This window comes from Micropterus salmoides, unplaced genomic scaffold (assembly GCF_014851395.1).
Source record: "Micropterus salmoides isolate LMB-PRFRI ecotype aquatic unplaced genomic scaffold, ASM1485139v1 Ms_hic_scaffold_19, whole genome shotgun sequence".
Taxonomy (NCBI): Eukaryota; Metazoa; Chordata; class Actinopteri; order Centrarchiformes; family Centrarchidae; genus Micropterus; species Micropterus salmoides.
In genome coordinates, this window is record NW_024041039.1 from 21,226,354 (window position 1) to 21,241,348 (window position 14,995).

The 14,995-nt window shown below is 42.1% G+C and overlaps 1 protein-coding gene across 3 annotated transcripts in view; it reads right to left on the minus strand.

The window, feature by feature from the left end:
- Positions 1 to 11,172, minus strand: part of LOC119910756 (palmitoyltransferase ZDHHC14-like) — a 47,920-nt gene extending 36,748 nt beyond the window's left edge. The window contains exons 1-2 of one of the 3 annotated variants that reach the window (XM_038729561.1): positions 10,539 to 11,171; positions 9,624 to 9,918 (exon numbers count right to left, since the gene is read on the minus strand). In XM_038729561.1, the coding sequence (XP_038585489.1) occupies positions 9,624 to 9,865 (242 nt within the window). In that variant the 5' untranslated portion in view covers positions 9,866 to 9,918; positions 10,539 to 11,171. Of the gene's footprint in view, positions 1 to 9,623; positions 9,919 to 10,538 lie in introns of all 3 variants that reach the window. The other 2 variants (XM_038729560.1, XM_038729562.1) reach the window with 2 other exon arrangements.
- Between the last annotated feature and the right edge of the window lie 3,823 nt (positions 11,173 to 14,995).

Below are 14,995 nucleotides of genomic sequence, written 5' to 3' on the forward strand. Positions count from 1 at the left end.
TAAAAAGATTATACTTCCAGTGACCTTATTATATACAGAGACAAATGAACCTTAGTGCAGCATTTAAGTTGTTTTGCAGTTTGAGATGTTAATATTGATATTATATAGTGTTACTACTGATCCAACTGAATCAATAGCCATTTGAAATGAATTATGTTATTGTTAGGATATATGAATACAGAATTCGAATTCCAGAGCCAAAACAGGATATTGTCAACTTAATTATGAAGCATAATTTATACCGGATTTTCAAACCCAAAATAGTTTCAAAGTAACAAAGCCATTAGTGAAACACTTTGTTAGTTGGGACAACAACAGACTCCTTCAACAGGTCTGGACCACTCAAATTGTGTTCATGCCTAAGAGAAAATTCAAAATACAAGAAAGTTGGTGAATGCGGCACACACAAACCACCTCAGAACAAATGCGTTGGTACGAGAGGTTCTTGCATGAGGCCCAGTGACTGTAAAGCCAAAGTCTGACTGCTTGTACTGATAATTACTCACCAAAAGATACCCATTTCTAAAACTGTATAGCATGACTGTCAAAGTCTGTGTGAATTATTGACCGCTGAAAGCAGTGCAATAAAACTATGATAGATAACTCCTAGGGCAAACAACGTAATGACATGGTTAACACATTTGCAGGAGATATTAGTGCATGTCACTGTAGAGCAAAGAGTAGCATAATGCACAGTGAGTAATGACTTTAATCAGAGGATGGTTACAAGCCTTCAGATAGCAATAAGCAGAAGCATGACACATTTCGTTTACATAAGGAAAACCTAATGTTTGCTTTGTATTTAAATAAGGAATGCTCATTTCTTCATCTTTTGCTATTAGGGGTGCAGAAACTTGGTACTGACACTCAGCTAATGTAATACTGTGTACTGGTTTTGGTTTTGAGTTCTATGGCCACATTAAAGTATTTGAGTGACAATGGTTGGCACAGTCTCCGTTGTTCCAGATGTTGTTTAAACACAGCTACCTTGAATTGTCTTCTGCAGGGCAATCAAAGGAAGAGTGATGTTTATATTACTCAACATTTATTCCTCATTAGGAATAATGTAGAGCTGCGCGATTAATCTAATCGCAATGTCATCATGTGCGATTACATAACCGCAAAAAAAGTGAGTGACACACTCTTCTCTCTTTGTGCAGTCTGCTCATTATCTCTGCCCACACCGGGCTCTTGCATAGGTCTCTAAAAACAGATATTAAGCCTACCTGCATTTAAGAAAAATGATTTATGAATGAGCAGTGTGTGAGTAACTTTAAGACAACCTACCATAACCCCACTCCCCGCCCCGCCACTAACTGGACTCGCCACCAGAGCGCCGAGAGAAAAGCCGGTGCTCTGTGACAGAGACAGTCGGCAGCTAAAGTGGTAAGACAGAAAAAAACTGGGAAAATATAATGAAGGTTTGGGTTTGGCTCACAGCCCATTTAACGTTAGCCTTTTGTTGTTCAGCATGTTCAACTTTTCAGAAAGCCTCTGTGCTTGTCACTTTTTGTCAACTGACCTGAATGGAGCGGGACATTAAAAAAGTTTTTGTCGGCTGAAAACGCCAGCTGCTCTTCTGAAAACGCCCAGCAGGGAGCGCTAGCAGGCGTTTGAGGCGCAGTGTTTTTTTCCATGACGCTGTGGTTGCTATGATACATAATTTCCATGGAGGTGATGTGCTGCAAGCAGGGTAGCCTACTTAATTTTACCGATGTAAAAATTTCACCACAATGTCTAATTAGAACTGAACATAATATTGTCCAGTGCGGACACCCTGGTAAATTCTGGCATAGTTTGGCCTTTTAAGGAAAATGTCCGTTATTTCCACTGAATATTAAAGGTAACTTGAATCTTTCTACCTCAGTAGGGTCTCCCGAGGTATTCTACTCATTTGTCTCCCAAAGGGTGCGGTAATCTCAGCAATAATTCAATCCAGATTACCGTTATCACATTTCCCACTAAATCCTCTTATGATGCCAACCAGTTTTTTAAAAACTCAGCAGGGAGTTAAGCTTGGGGGACTTTCATCTCGGCTTGATGTAACCATGTGAAGCTCGCTTCACTCAGCACTGTTCTTTCAGTGTCACCTGAGATAAATTGCAGCCACACAGCTTTCAAGGCAATCAATACCATGTGACGTGAAAAAAATAAAATAAAAGCCTGTCAAACATAGATCATCCATCCCCCCAACACGCACACACACAGCATCTGGGCTGGCAATTCTCCTCAGCACTTGCTTGAGGAGGAACACCATTTACCCTGAGATATTACTCAATAGTGATGCAGCACCAAAATACATGGATGTGTTTAAAATGTGCTCAGTGTTGTGTTAAAAATGCATCTGAAGCACTTGGCTTTGTGGCCTCTCACTCTAAAGTCTCATTATTCATCTGGGCTACATGGATATGAGGCTTTGTCAGCTTTGCCTTTTATTACATTTTGATTGCTTTTGATGGCAGGCAAGGGCAGAACATGGACCTCCTCTTAGCTGTAGGCCAAGTCATTTGTCAATGAAACAACTGAACATGACATGCTTTTGCAAATGGTTACATTTTTGCCCAGACTACTTCATGGAACTATGATTTATTGCCACCTTTCAAACAGATGTCATAGTGCACGACACAGAGGTCATGTATGCATTTGAGGACCCTCCAAATCCTTCAGGATAACCTGCCAACATGTGCTATGCACTCAATTACCCTTGGTACAGAGAGTGGATGTGCTAGCATAGGAAAGCTGTGTGACAAACAGATGGTGCCGGGTCGATTTAAGGCTTGGAGCTAGTCGAGAGAGGGGAATCACACTACAAAGAGCAAACAGCTGGACATGATTCCTGGTTTCAATGAGCCTAGGTGACAGATCTACCTCTTCATTCAACAATAAAACAAACAGCGGATATAAAGTCTATGACAGAACATCCTGCAAGAAAGTCACTTTTAAAATGATCTGGACTTAGCTAGCTGATCTTCATACAAGATTAAAACAGCCAAGTATGGTATGTACATCATCTTCATTTACCCACCTGAAAAAGGAATATAGTGTATAAACATCTGAGCATTTTCTTCTCTTATGTTATGCATATGTGTGAAAACCTCTATTTAAGTGTATGCCAAGGAAACTCAATCAGGAATGTCCCACTACTCATAATTCTTATTGGACAACTTAGCCTGAGAGGAATGCTTTTCTTGTCTTGGGAAAACATGTCTACCATGGGTGTGACTGTTCAAATTATGTGGACAAAGACTCTTTCACAATAGTTTGCCTTACGCCACTCTAAAAGCTGACTTATTATTTCCCCCTAGTATGCAGCAAACACATCCACTATTTTTCTGAAGAACCAACATCGTTCAAGAAATACAGAATCACCATTTCACTGGTTTCTTTGCATTAAATTCGTGACAACAGGACAGCCAAACGATGGCATGCTTGCTGAGAGGTCTTGAGATGTATTGTATTCTCTGAGTGAAGCAGAAATACAATGCCTGGAGTATTCATAAATATTGTTTTCTTTCTATTCACAGGAAGAGATGGCCGCAGACCACTTCTAAGGGACTTAGAACCCTACTTGTCCATTTACAGTGTTCTTAATACTCCACTTTATTAAACATGAACAAACATTATTATGTTGGCTTAAAATGGTTGTATGCCATTACAATGTCTGAGTTGGTTTCTTTTCAACAACCCCACAAAGCATCTCCCAGGATTACCTGCTGGTAAAAAGAGAGACTCTAAACATTACTAATTTGTTGAGAGGTGCTTGTGGGATGACAATTGTTGAACCAGTGTAAAGGTTCTTTTAAAAAGATCTTCAACACAAGACTGTTCTTTGTATGACACTTTACTATTTTTCCGTTTTCTCTTATCTTTTGTGTGGTCTGTTTTTACCATTTTAAGTACAAATAAAAAAACATTAATAAAACTCAATGACTATCCTCATAACCATCACTCTTTTTTCACAGTAGAGCTTCATCACTCTGTCAAAAAGCTGCTGAGTCAATCCTAATCACATACTTTTATGATGGTTTATGAAGGGGCTATTGTGTGCTGGCCAAACAGGCACACATTCAAGCAACCTCTCTCTCTGTCAAAATCATGACTAGACAACTGCAAATAGGTAGGCAGTGGCGAAAATGGATGTGACCAGAGAAAAAGAACTGAACTACCCAATACACCCAATCATAAAAGAGGTTGCACTTAAACAGGATGTAAATGGGACTGCAATTTCCAATTATTTCCACCATCTGTCAATCGACTCATTTATTTTTTTGGTCTATAAAATGTCAGAAAATGGTGAAGAAAAAGGCAATCAGTGTTTCCCAAAACCCAAGACAATGTCCTCAAATGTCTTGTTTTGTCCAAAACCTGAAGATATTCAGTTTCCTGTCATAGATAGTAATGAAACCAGAAAATAGTCACGTTTTACAAGCTGAAATCAGGGACTTTTTTCCTTCAATTAATCAATTATCAAATTGTTGGTGATTAATTTATTAGTTGACAACAAAATAGATTAATCGTTGCAGCTCTACTCATAAAACAGCTACATAGTCATAAAAACACATAATACACCGCTGACATATTGATTAGTCATCAGGCTTTCTTAGAGATTTCTATGTTGTTCATGTGAATGCAAGTTGTTGAAAGTAGGAACCTGCCTGCCTTGTTTATAAGCCAAAACCATCTAATGGAATTCACACAGGATCACTGACGCTAACCACTTGCTGAAGTGGCTGAAATGTCTTGAATTTCTGTCAGATGTCTCTCAAAGAAACTCTCTGCAAGCTGACAGGTTAGGCAACTTCCCATTAGGTGTTTTGTCAATTATTCTGGACAAAAATGGTTGACTATGCAGTTACTTTTCACAAGATTTTTATCCTTATTACTCTTTTCATTTTATTTTAGTAGGTAAATGTGGTATGGTAAAGGTTCTTGTGCTTTCTTGTTGTACTGTGTGCAGGAATGGTGAATTAAGCCTGTCAGGCAGCACACTCTCTCAGGCAGTGTACTTCTCCCAACAAGCACCATAAATAAAATGGTTACAGGCTTTACTGAAGGACATAAATTAGATGAAAATGAACGTGCAGGACACTTAAATCAAAGCCTAACCCGTTGTTGCACCACTGAAACGGGCTGTAGCCTGCATATGCCTATATCAAGTAGATGTGCTGACCTGATCTCCTGACAACAGACTTGAGCTTTAGTGGGCTTTACTGGTGGTTATTTCTACATGGTAACGGGTGATTTGTATGTGTTGTTCACACAAGAGGCACATCTTCCCTGGGATCAAATTCTCAATTAATTGATTGTTATCATTTATATCTCTAGAAAGTTATTTACCTGGAATGTGCCCTTGCATGTTTTTGATTAGCCAACACCTTGCCAGATGACGCTTTGCTGCGACAAAAGTTGAGCAAGATGAAACTTTTTTTTTGCTGGATCCTCACATTTGCTTTTTGTCTTCTTTGCTTGATTATTTTGCCACTAACCACAGGGCTGGCTGCTTGATCCCCAGCTCCTCCTGTCCACGTATCAAAATGTCCTTGGGCAAGACACTGAACCCCTAATTGCTCCCGATGGTCAGGCCAGCACCTAGCTGCCGTCAGTGTGTGTGCGTGTGTGTGAGAGAGAAAGGGACAATGGGTGAATGACAGGGGTGTAACGGTACATGTATTCGTCCCGGACCGTTTTGGTACTGGACATTCGGAATGGTGCACATGTGCACCGAATGCAGTCTTTAACGTCATATATTACGCTTGTTTTGTGTGTGGAAAATATGTAAATTCTGAGTTTCCACACGGACATAGCGGCGGACCAGATCTCCGCCTTACGGCGCTACACAAGCAGCATGCCTTAACTCAGCCTCTCGCTAACTAGTGACTTAAGCATCAAGGCCAGTGCATAGACGCCAAAGCTTGAAAACCCTCCCTTATTGTTAAGGTCTTCTGTTTGGGAACACTTCGATTTCTTAGTAAAATACAACAACAGACAAGTCGATAACACAAAAGCAGCGAGCCAACTCACTATTGGTATCACACGAAGGAGAACGTCACTGCAACAAGGGGAAAAAACTAAAATGAGCACAAGAGCTAATGCCTTTCGGCATTTAAACAGACAGACTCCGGATTATGTGTAATTTGGAAGTTTGTTTAAAAAAATTGGATGTTTACAAAAGTTCATAATAAACCAGCAGCAATTTAAAATTTGCATTTTTCCCCCCTTACTGTACTAAAAATAAAACGAACCGTGACTTCAAAACTGTGGTACATACCGAACCGAGATTTTTGTGTACGATTACACCCCTAGGGAATGATGGATAGAAGCAGCATTTGTGCACTATAGAGATGCTTCGATAATCAACACCAATACACACGTTGCCACAATTCACTGTCTGTATGACACCTAATGGTTTTGTCCACCTCAAATATTAAGGGGTCTCCATTGAGTGTTAAGCCATCTCTCTGGCCAAAGCGGGTGGTTCTTGACATAAATTTTCACCTCAAACAAAACAGCCTAACAGAACACCACTTCAAACATCTGCCTGAGTGAACTTTTACAAGACATAAGGGAGAGAAAGAAACATGTGCAACAACAGCACACATGGACGTCTTGGGGGGCAGCAACAGAATAATAAACAGACCAAAGTCTGTCGGTCACTAACAGGGTTTATTGTGCATGGCTGAGCACCCCTCAGACAGACAAAGAAAACAAGCAATAAGAAATATGGAGATGTAGAAAGATCTCTGGTAAATGTTCTGTGCACGTCTCCATCCCTAAACACTAGCCATCTGTTGACTCCTCCTGGGCTCCACAAATCTGAACATCATCTTTAAATAGATATGGACCAGGTGTCATCCCAGTCTAATTCAAAATACCATAATAAGATACCAACCATTCAATTCACAAACGGGTCTGTTGTCCGTGTTTGCAAGAGAGAGAGAAAGAGAGAGACCGAGTGAGAGGCTGTGCAGAGCGAATATGTGCTGCGCTGCAATCAAAAAAAGGATTTTAAAATGGGTCGCCACATTTACTTGGGCAGCTGTTAATCTACCAGGGCGGCCCGCCCAAATAAAGCCTATGTGTGGGAAACACTGGGTATTACGTTATAATTTTACAAGCACGGACCAGGTAAAGCAAGATTGAACACACGAGTGGAGATGGTACCACGTTTGTTTTGATCGTTTCGATAGGCTACGTCATTAACAAGCCTCTTCCACATGCGGCACACCAGCTGCTGTGAAAACAGAATCGCGGATGTGAAAATCCAAAAGACGTGTTCTGTGTCTTTGACGACTTTGATACTGCTGATGGAGAAAGTCAGCAGAGCCGACACATTCAAGGAGAGAGAGACAGGAAGAGGTGGGACAAACCAGTGTGTGTGCAGCAGAGGGGTACATGTGCATGCGTGTGGGGAAGACAGAACTGAAGGGAAAGGAAGTAGATACAAGTAGTGAGCAAACAAGAAAAATAAGGTGGAGAACGAGGTAGAATTAAAATGGTGAAATAAGAAATAACCTACTAGAAATTGACATACACCCCACTAAACTCCTGCCACAGTACACTGTCATTCTGTGGGAAAACACTAATGGGCCCTTACAAACTGAATGAGGAGCGGTTCTCCCCTATGCTGACAACTACTGTGTGGGGTTAGAAAAACACATCTAATCGAAACGCATTACAGTTAATGACAACAGAAGGCAATGTGCAGGTCTGCTGACTATCGCCCTGTCCGATAAATGTCTCCTTTCAGCTGAGGGAAGTAGGGTGGGGGAGACAGGGACAGAGACGAGAGCCAGGAGGACTCGGTCAGCCTGGGGGCACGGACAGTTGAACAGGGAGGACAGTGCTAAGCTGAAAAGTGGCTTTGTGGTAGCATAGTGTTCCTAAGAACTGTCCCCTGTAGTCACAACAAAAGGACAGTGCACTGGGCCCAGCTCCAGTGACTGGCCACAGTGTAGGAAATTAAGCTATCTGAGGTATCATCAGGAAGCATCTGGCAACCTCCATGTGGGTGCTGGGGATTATCCAGGTTCAAGTGAACACTGCAGTACATATCCCTCCCATTTAAGTAATTTTATAAACTGTTCCGTAGTAAAGAGGGTTGGAAGTTTTAGCGTGCAATCTCTCCAACAGCCTGCCCTTTGGTCATGGGTTATGTCTGCTTCTCTGCTGAGGTAACATGTATTGAAAGATGAAGTGGTCCAGAGGTCACTGCTGATAGATGTGTAGCACTGCATCTGTTCATAGGGTTTACATAAAACGGTTTCGGAGTGAGGTTCCTAAATCAGTTTGTTTATTTATAAATCTGACCCTTTAGCCTAATATAAGAGCTGCTATTTTAATTTTCAGTCAATCTGCCAATTATTTTTTAATTAAATAAGTCCTTTCAAAACGTTCTAAAATTACATGAGAACACAATGTTTTACACCATTGGGCACTAATGATTTTGTTTATAATTGTGGCTGTGTGCCATCCAATTCAGTGTCTTTTGATTTACTCCTAGATCATTAAGCATTGACTATCTTTACAGTCCAGATACTGAGCAGCAGCCATCACCCACAGCATTTTTTTTAAAGCTCTGAAGCACTTTAGCCTGATAAAGACTGTCCGATTAGGCAACAAATCTCATGATGGAGCAGGATTCGTATCTAGTATAGATGTGGTTTCTGAGTTGACAGAGTGATTACTCTGGAATAATGAGCAGAGACACAATGCACCATCTCCTGTGGTACACACCAGCTCTCAGGTCAGTGCCTGTGTCTACATGCTGTATCATGCACTTCAGTCACAGTGGGCCAATTTAGGACATTTGGGATGAGGTGAAGGCCTGTATGAGACAGTGTGAAGAAGTACATTCTGTCTGTTGATTAAACGTTGGTCTACCAGTGGGAAAAGGACACAGGGCTCCTTTGAGGATAGCGGGGCTGTGATTAAGAGGGTGGCACACATAGGCAGACTTACACTATAGTCTACTCCATAAATCATGGGTGACATGTCATAAAGTCAAGACATCAGGGATATTTTGTAATTAAGAAAAACACAAAACTGACTTAGAGAACTAGTTCTCTGGAAATTGATATGAGACCCGAGAGAGGCAGAAAGTGTAAGATAGCCCTCTACCAAGTTGTCACACTGTCATTGAAAAAGCTCAGATTACCACGCAGTATACATAAAGACCCATTCCTGAACATCCGGGTCCATAATGACACTTCAGTTAAGTTCATGTTTGCCAACAGTGTTTCAAAGATTAGCCCTCTAGCTAGAGGATGCTTTCTGACAGCAGCCAAAACAACAATGGTAAATCTGGAACCAGAGGCTGCCTGTCCTTTTATGCAAGGGAATGTATAACCCATAAAGAAGAGGAGGTCCACACCTTCCAAGACGTGAAAATCGTGATATTATTTTAAGGCTGTATCGCCTACCCCTACGAACCAGTTTGTACAGACATCTCCCTGAGCCCTGAGGAGAACATAGGAAATAAACCCAGCGATGCCGGTGACATAACTGACCCATATCTAAACTTCTCTCTGACAGCTGAGCCCATTAAATGAAATCCCTAATCCACAATGACAATGTGCACAAGTAAATAGCAGATGGTAGCAGAACATGCTTTCAACAATACTTACTCAAAGGTGAAGAAAAGTCCACAAGTCACTAGAATGAGGACAAGGGTGAGGTAGAAAACCCCTGTCTGCTTGGCCATCATAATCCTCCCATCGCAGTAAAATTTATTCCGACCAGGGAAGGACTCCCACTTCCTCTTCTTTGGCGTCCTTTTCTTGTAAGGGGTCTCCATTGGTGTGGAGCTGCGAGTGCTTATTTGGCTGTACTCGCACTCTCTCATGGACTCAGATACCCCGAGATGCATCAATTGCTTATTCAAATCTCCACAGCTGAATAAACCCCGGGGCAGATGTGCCTCTGTGAAGACAATAAACCACTTCAGCTTAGCATACAGGGTAAGATCACAACTTTTCAGACAAATGCCTGGAGTAAGTTGGGTGGATGAAAAAAGTTTGTTTCAAGTGAAAGAAACACTTCCTGTTATTAATCATATCTAGCTAACGCTCACAGTGCATTTGTGTAGCTTTTTAAATACACACCCAGACCCCGGTTAATTCGGTGAAGCAACAAATAAAGTCAACACAGCAAGTTTAGCTAACCTAACGTAAGCTAACTTGGCAAATAACTTCACCAGCAGTTCACACATACACAATTTAGCTTTAATAGCGCCTTTGTTAGCAAGCAACCTGGTTAGCATTTTTTAGCAGCTGAATCTAAAGTGCCGCTAAAGGCTAACGCGGCTAGCAAGTTGGTGAAACGGCTGGTAAGTTAATGCCCGCACGTTGGCCAACTTGTGCAATTAAGGGCTAACATTAGCACCGCGGCCACGCACTTCACACACACAACAATTTGGCTGTTTTACTCTGAACGCTCCCGCTGGAGAGGAGCTAAACGAAGGGCTGTCAGACACATTACAGGCACCCCGGCTGTGTTTTTCTGTGCTGCCTGCTGAAACGACACTTGAAGCACTGCCTTACCAAAGGAAAGTAACGCTGGTCGTGTTGGGGTGTTGTCACGCAGCAAAACCTTTCGTTATCCAGGTTTGTTACGAGCCGACGACAAAGCAAAGAACACCATTTTTAGAAGTTCATGGGTAAAAAAGAAAGAGTTTGAAATTGGCACCTCGTCGCCGCAGAAGAACTTCGTTTAAAAAAAAAAAAGGGGGGGACGGGGGTTTCAGAGAAAGACCACACGACTGGGGTGCTCTCTCAGACGAGCTCCAGCATCCTGGCTGACCGTCGCTCAGGAAGACGAGTCTTTGCGCACAACACGAACCGAGCTGGTCCTTACAGCCATATGTCCAGCAACAATCGGCGAATACGCATCAGAAATCTTCGCCATTCAGCCGCGCTTTCGGTACCCAAAAAAAAGTTGCAACATTCCCCAAGAAGCGTGCTGGTAGGCCAGTCGGCAACCCTCCTTTCACATTGTGTCCCTATCCACGCACCGTGCTGCCACCCTCACAAACAACCAACATCGACATGGGAGCGGAGCAGAGCCTCCCAGCCTGCTCCTCCCCCTCCAACTGAGGCTGAAGTCACTACTGAGGAGGTGCAAAGAGAGGACGGGCTGCTAAAGTGGTTTCCAAACCGTGGTCCGGGGACCTCGAGTCCGTTAGGGGGTTCCTGCTGAGCAGGGGCGTGTCCATGGAGGGACCTGGGGTGACGTGGATGTACAGTACTGGAGTCAGAGCACCAACACCATGCATGAGGATCCTCCTGCATCTTAAGGGAGCTTTTCATTTATGTTATTGTTCTTGCTTGATAGGCTACTTATCGTTTCAAAAAGGCTAAACTAAGGCCAGCTGCTTGTTGCTTGATATTTGCAAAACTGCTCTAGAAATGGGAATAAATTACATTTTTAAAACCTGCTGCCACAATTGCAACTATTTACACAAACTGAACATATCCCCGTGAATTCAGCATGACCTGCAATTTTGATCAAGCATTTTTTCTGCAAATTTGACCTATCATTGCGGTTTCCTGCAATATGTCACCTTGTTACTACCTTGTTTACAAGTCGCAGCAGACGTGTGCGATACAACGTCTCATGATCTTCTTTATCAAAGCTGTAAACTGTTGTGTTGAAACATAAAGGAAATCGTAATTGACACAAAGAGTGATGAGCTTGCTGTTATTACCCTCCCTGCCTTACATAGAACCTGCCTAACATATAGTATGAGCTGCGTGCAGTCACACATGAGAGAAGACAACAAACACCAGCAGCTGCTGTGCCATTCATCATAAACTTTGGCTTTTAAACTTCATTCAACAAGACCCAAACAAAGAAGCGCTGAACGCAAAATAGGTTAGTAACCTGTGCTGAGTAAACATGTTTAGCTCAGCATTGGCCATCTAACGTTAGCTTGCTTCTTGCTTCAGCTACGACCTACCGGAGGTTAACTCAGACTGAGCGTTTGTTTACTTGCCAAACTTGTGGTGGTCGTTTACATCCTGCTGGCTGCCATTATGTTATTATTACCGTTGGCTGCAAACAGGTTACAGGTTTATTATTGATCATGTAACGTTACAGTTTTATTTTGTTATAACGTTACACTGGTTTGAGAGTCTGGGGTGTGTGTTGACTTACAGTAGTTTATAAGCTGTCATTATTTGTAGACACATTGTATATTAGGCTACATGGTTGTGTTCTGTGAAAAACAGGTTACAGGTTTATTGTTGATCATGTAACATTACAGTTTTATTTAAAACTAGTTAACATTACTACACTGGATTTGAGAATGGGGGGTTGACTTATATTAGTTAATAAGCTGTCATTAATTGCATTGCACATCACATGGTTGTGCTCTGTAAGTGAAAAACAGGTGACAGTGAACACAGCAGGTGATAACATTCATTAGCCTATAAGTGACTTGACACTTGACTTTGACACTTGCTCAAAGACTTGTGAGCATCTCTGACCAGTGCTTTATTTGTAAATAATTAGGTGCTGGAGCACGTGAAATGTGCGGCGCTCCAGCACAAATTAAGCACTGACAGTGACACAGGCTGTTGCATCCCGTTCAGCTGCAAGCGCGAACTAGGTAAGGTGGTTTAAATCTGCAGGGTTAGGGTTAGGTCCACGAAATCCTGGGAGGACTGTTCAATGATTCAACTATAATTCTAAAGTAAAAAAAAACAACACATCTACCATGCATAGGCTATTTCACTTAATCCCAACAATTAGGCTATATTGCAAAACACGCCCAAAACATTGCAACTTTAAGTTTTTAGAAACAATCACAGAAAAGGCCTGGAGGGACTGGTAACTGGAGCTTTGAACACATCCCACCATTCCTCCTGCAAACAAATGACTTGAATCTGACTGAGAGCTCAATTGAAATGATTGAGAATCGTTTCAGGAAGTGATTCAGTTCATTTACCCAAAAGTTTTTTTTGTATTGGCTGTGTAACCAAAGCCTTTAAAGTACGTTCCCCTGTGCCATAGAATGAATATATCATATTTATTCACAGTCAATCCCAAAACACTGTCCTGGTGCAGTAAATACTCCCTCACACACCAAATCTGTGGCGGAAAATAATCCCCAACAAATATTATATAATATATTATTAATAATTATTATTCCGGGCATTTTTTGTCTTTAATAGATGAATGACATGCTTGAAAGGTCTCTGGCGGGTCCCAAACTGGGGACACCATGGACACAATTCTTTTTTTTAATAGACTACTATTATAACTGTGTCTGTAAAACTGCTGATGGCACACATTGAACTGCCGACAAGGTCAGCTAATATTCATTGTATAATGTGTTGTTGAACCGTGTAGATTTAACGTTAATAAAACTTTCCCTGAGCCAAGAAAAGCTTCTTTGTGATGTCATGTCAGTTAACTGTCTGCATGATAGGTGATGTTTAGAGTGAAGCAAAAACTTGTATGTGCCATCTTGAAGTATGGTATCCAGTTCTTTTAATACATCCATGATCTGTATCCTAGTAAACTAGTGTGGAACTGCTGCTGATCTGAGGGAGTCCCCCGAAACGTTATTGTTATAGGCGTGATGCTCCTTTACTGCCCTGTTCACAGCAGCAAAAACACTTCTTTAGTTCCCTGGAATACAGCCACAGCAGAAAGCACAATTATTGAATCAACATGATTCGAGTAGATGATAAAACAAACAAACATCACCGTCACTGACAGCAAATCATCCACTCAATGTAGGCACTGTCAGTCATATTAACTTTGTTTCCATTGAAAAAAGACTTGAAGTGATTTCGTCACAGAGCTCGTGCCCTGCTCTCATGCCAAGTACAGTTCTCTGATGATGACTTCCTGTTCAGCCCACTTTAGTAGAGATGAGATGATTGCATCATCAGCCTACTATTCCTCTGTCATCTGTCCTCCTCTTAACACCTACACACTCACAAGCGCACACGCAGGCGCACACCCACCTCCTCATCTTAGCTCGAAGTCACTCGAGCGGTTTAGCTCGTTCACTCCCACAGCCGTACAATTATCCACTTTCTCTGAAAAGAAGTCTGGCGGCATTTCATGTAATGTGAGAGGAATTAATTGTTCAGAATCAAACATCATGTAGAGAGGAGAACATTTATTCTCACTGCACTTTCAAGTCCTGCCACTGCACTTGTTGCATGAAAGTAGGATTTAGCATTATTTATCAGACTACCCATCTGACACACACACATACAAACACATTATTTCATATGCATAGATGGCTTGTCGATATAGCATTTCCAAGGTAGTTGTTATGTACAGTACTGTAAGCTGTCCCCGTCAAAGACTGTGTCATGCATTCGCAAACTAACAGAGAGAATGATTGGCTGGGCTGCTGGGCATCTGAAGCTATCATATGGCGCGTTTCGCTTAATCTGTTGGAAAGCTGTGGATGTTTTCAGTGGTCACTAATGATCTGTAAGTGCCCCCAGAGAATTCCTTAACTGTGGTGCTCGTTAAGCAATGTGATCATATACGGCTGAAGCTGTGTTTGTGTTGGGAAATGGGTGGACATGACACGGCCTTTGAGGCCGAATCCAACAACAACACGGGCCTGAATCACATCCTGCCAAGACCTCATCCAGGCAATATTGTTTCGTTTAGAAAGCTGGACAGGATGAAGGAATACACTGACATCAAAGCCTCATCAAGAGTCCAATGTACTCTGTATAGTCCCAATTACTGGATGCAGCCTGACTTGGTGAACACACAAACACACAGCTCACACCAGTGCCACCACACATGCATTGTAACACATCCCTGGAAAGGCCAGAGCAGTCCCTTTCGTTTTCACCCAATACTCATTCATCTACCTACGTTAGCGGTGAGAGACATCAGGGCAGGATACCCAGGCCAGCTGTAGCCAATGACGGGCCTCCTTTCACAGCTCGATGACTCAGCTTCTCAGAGGCACGGGAGTGTGGGAGGTTTTCTCCTGCGGTTGGCTGCCTACGTGAAACGC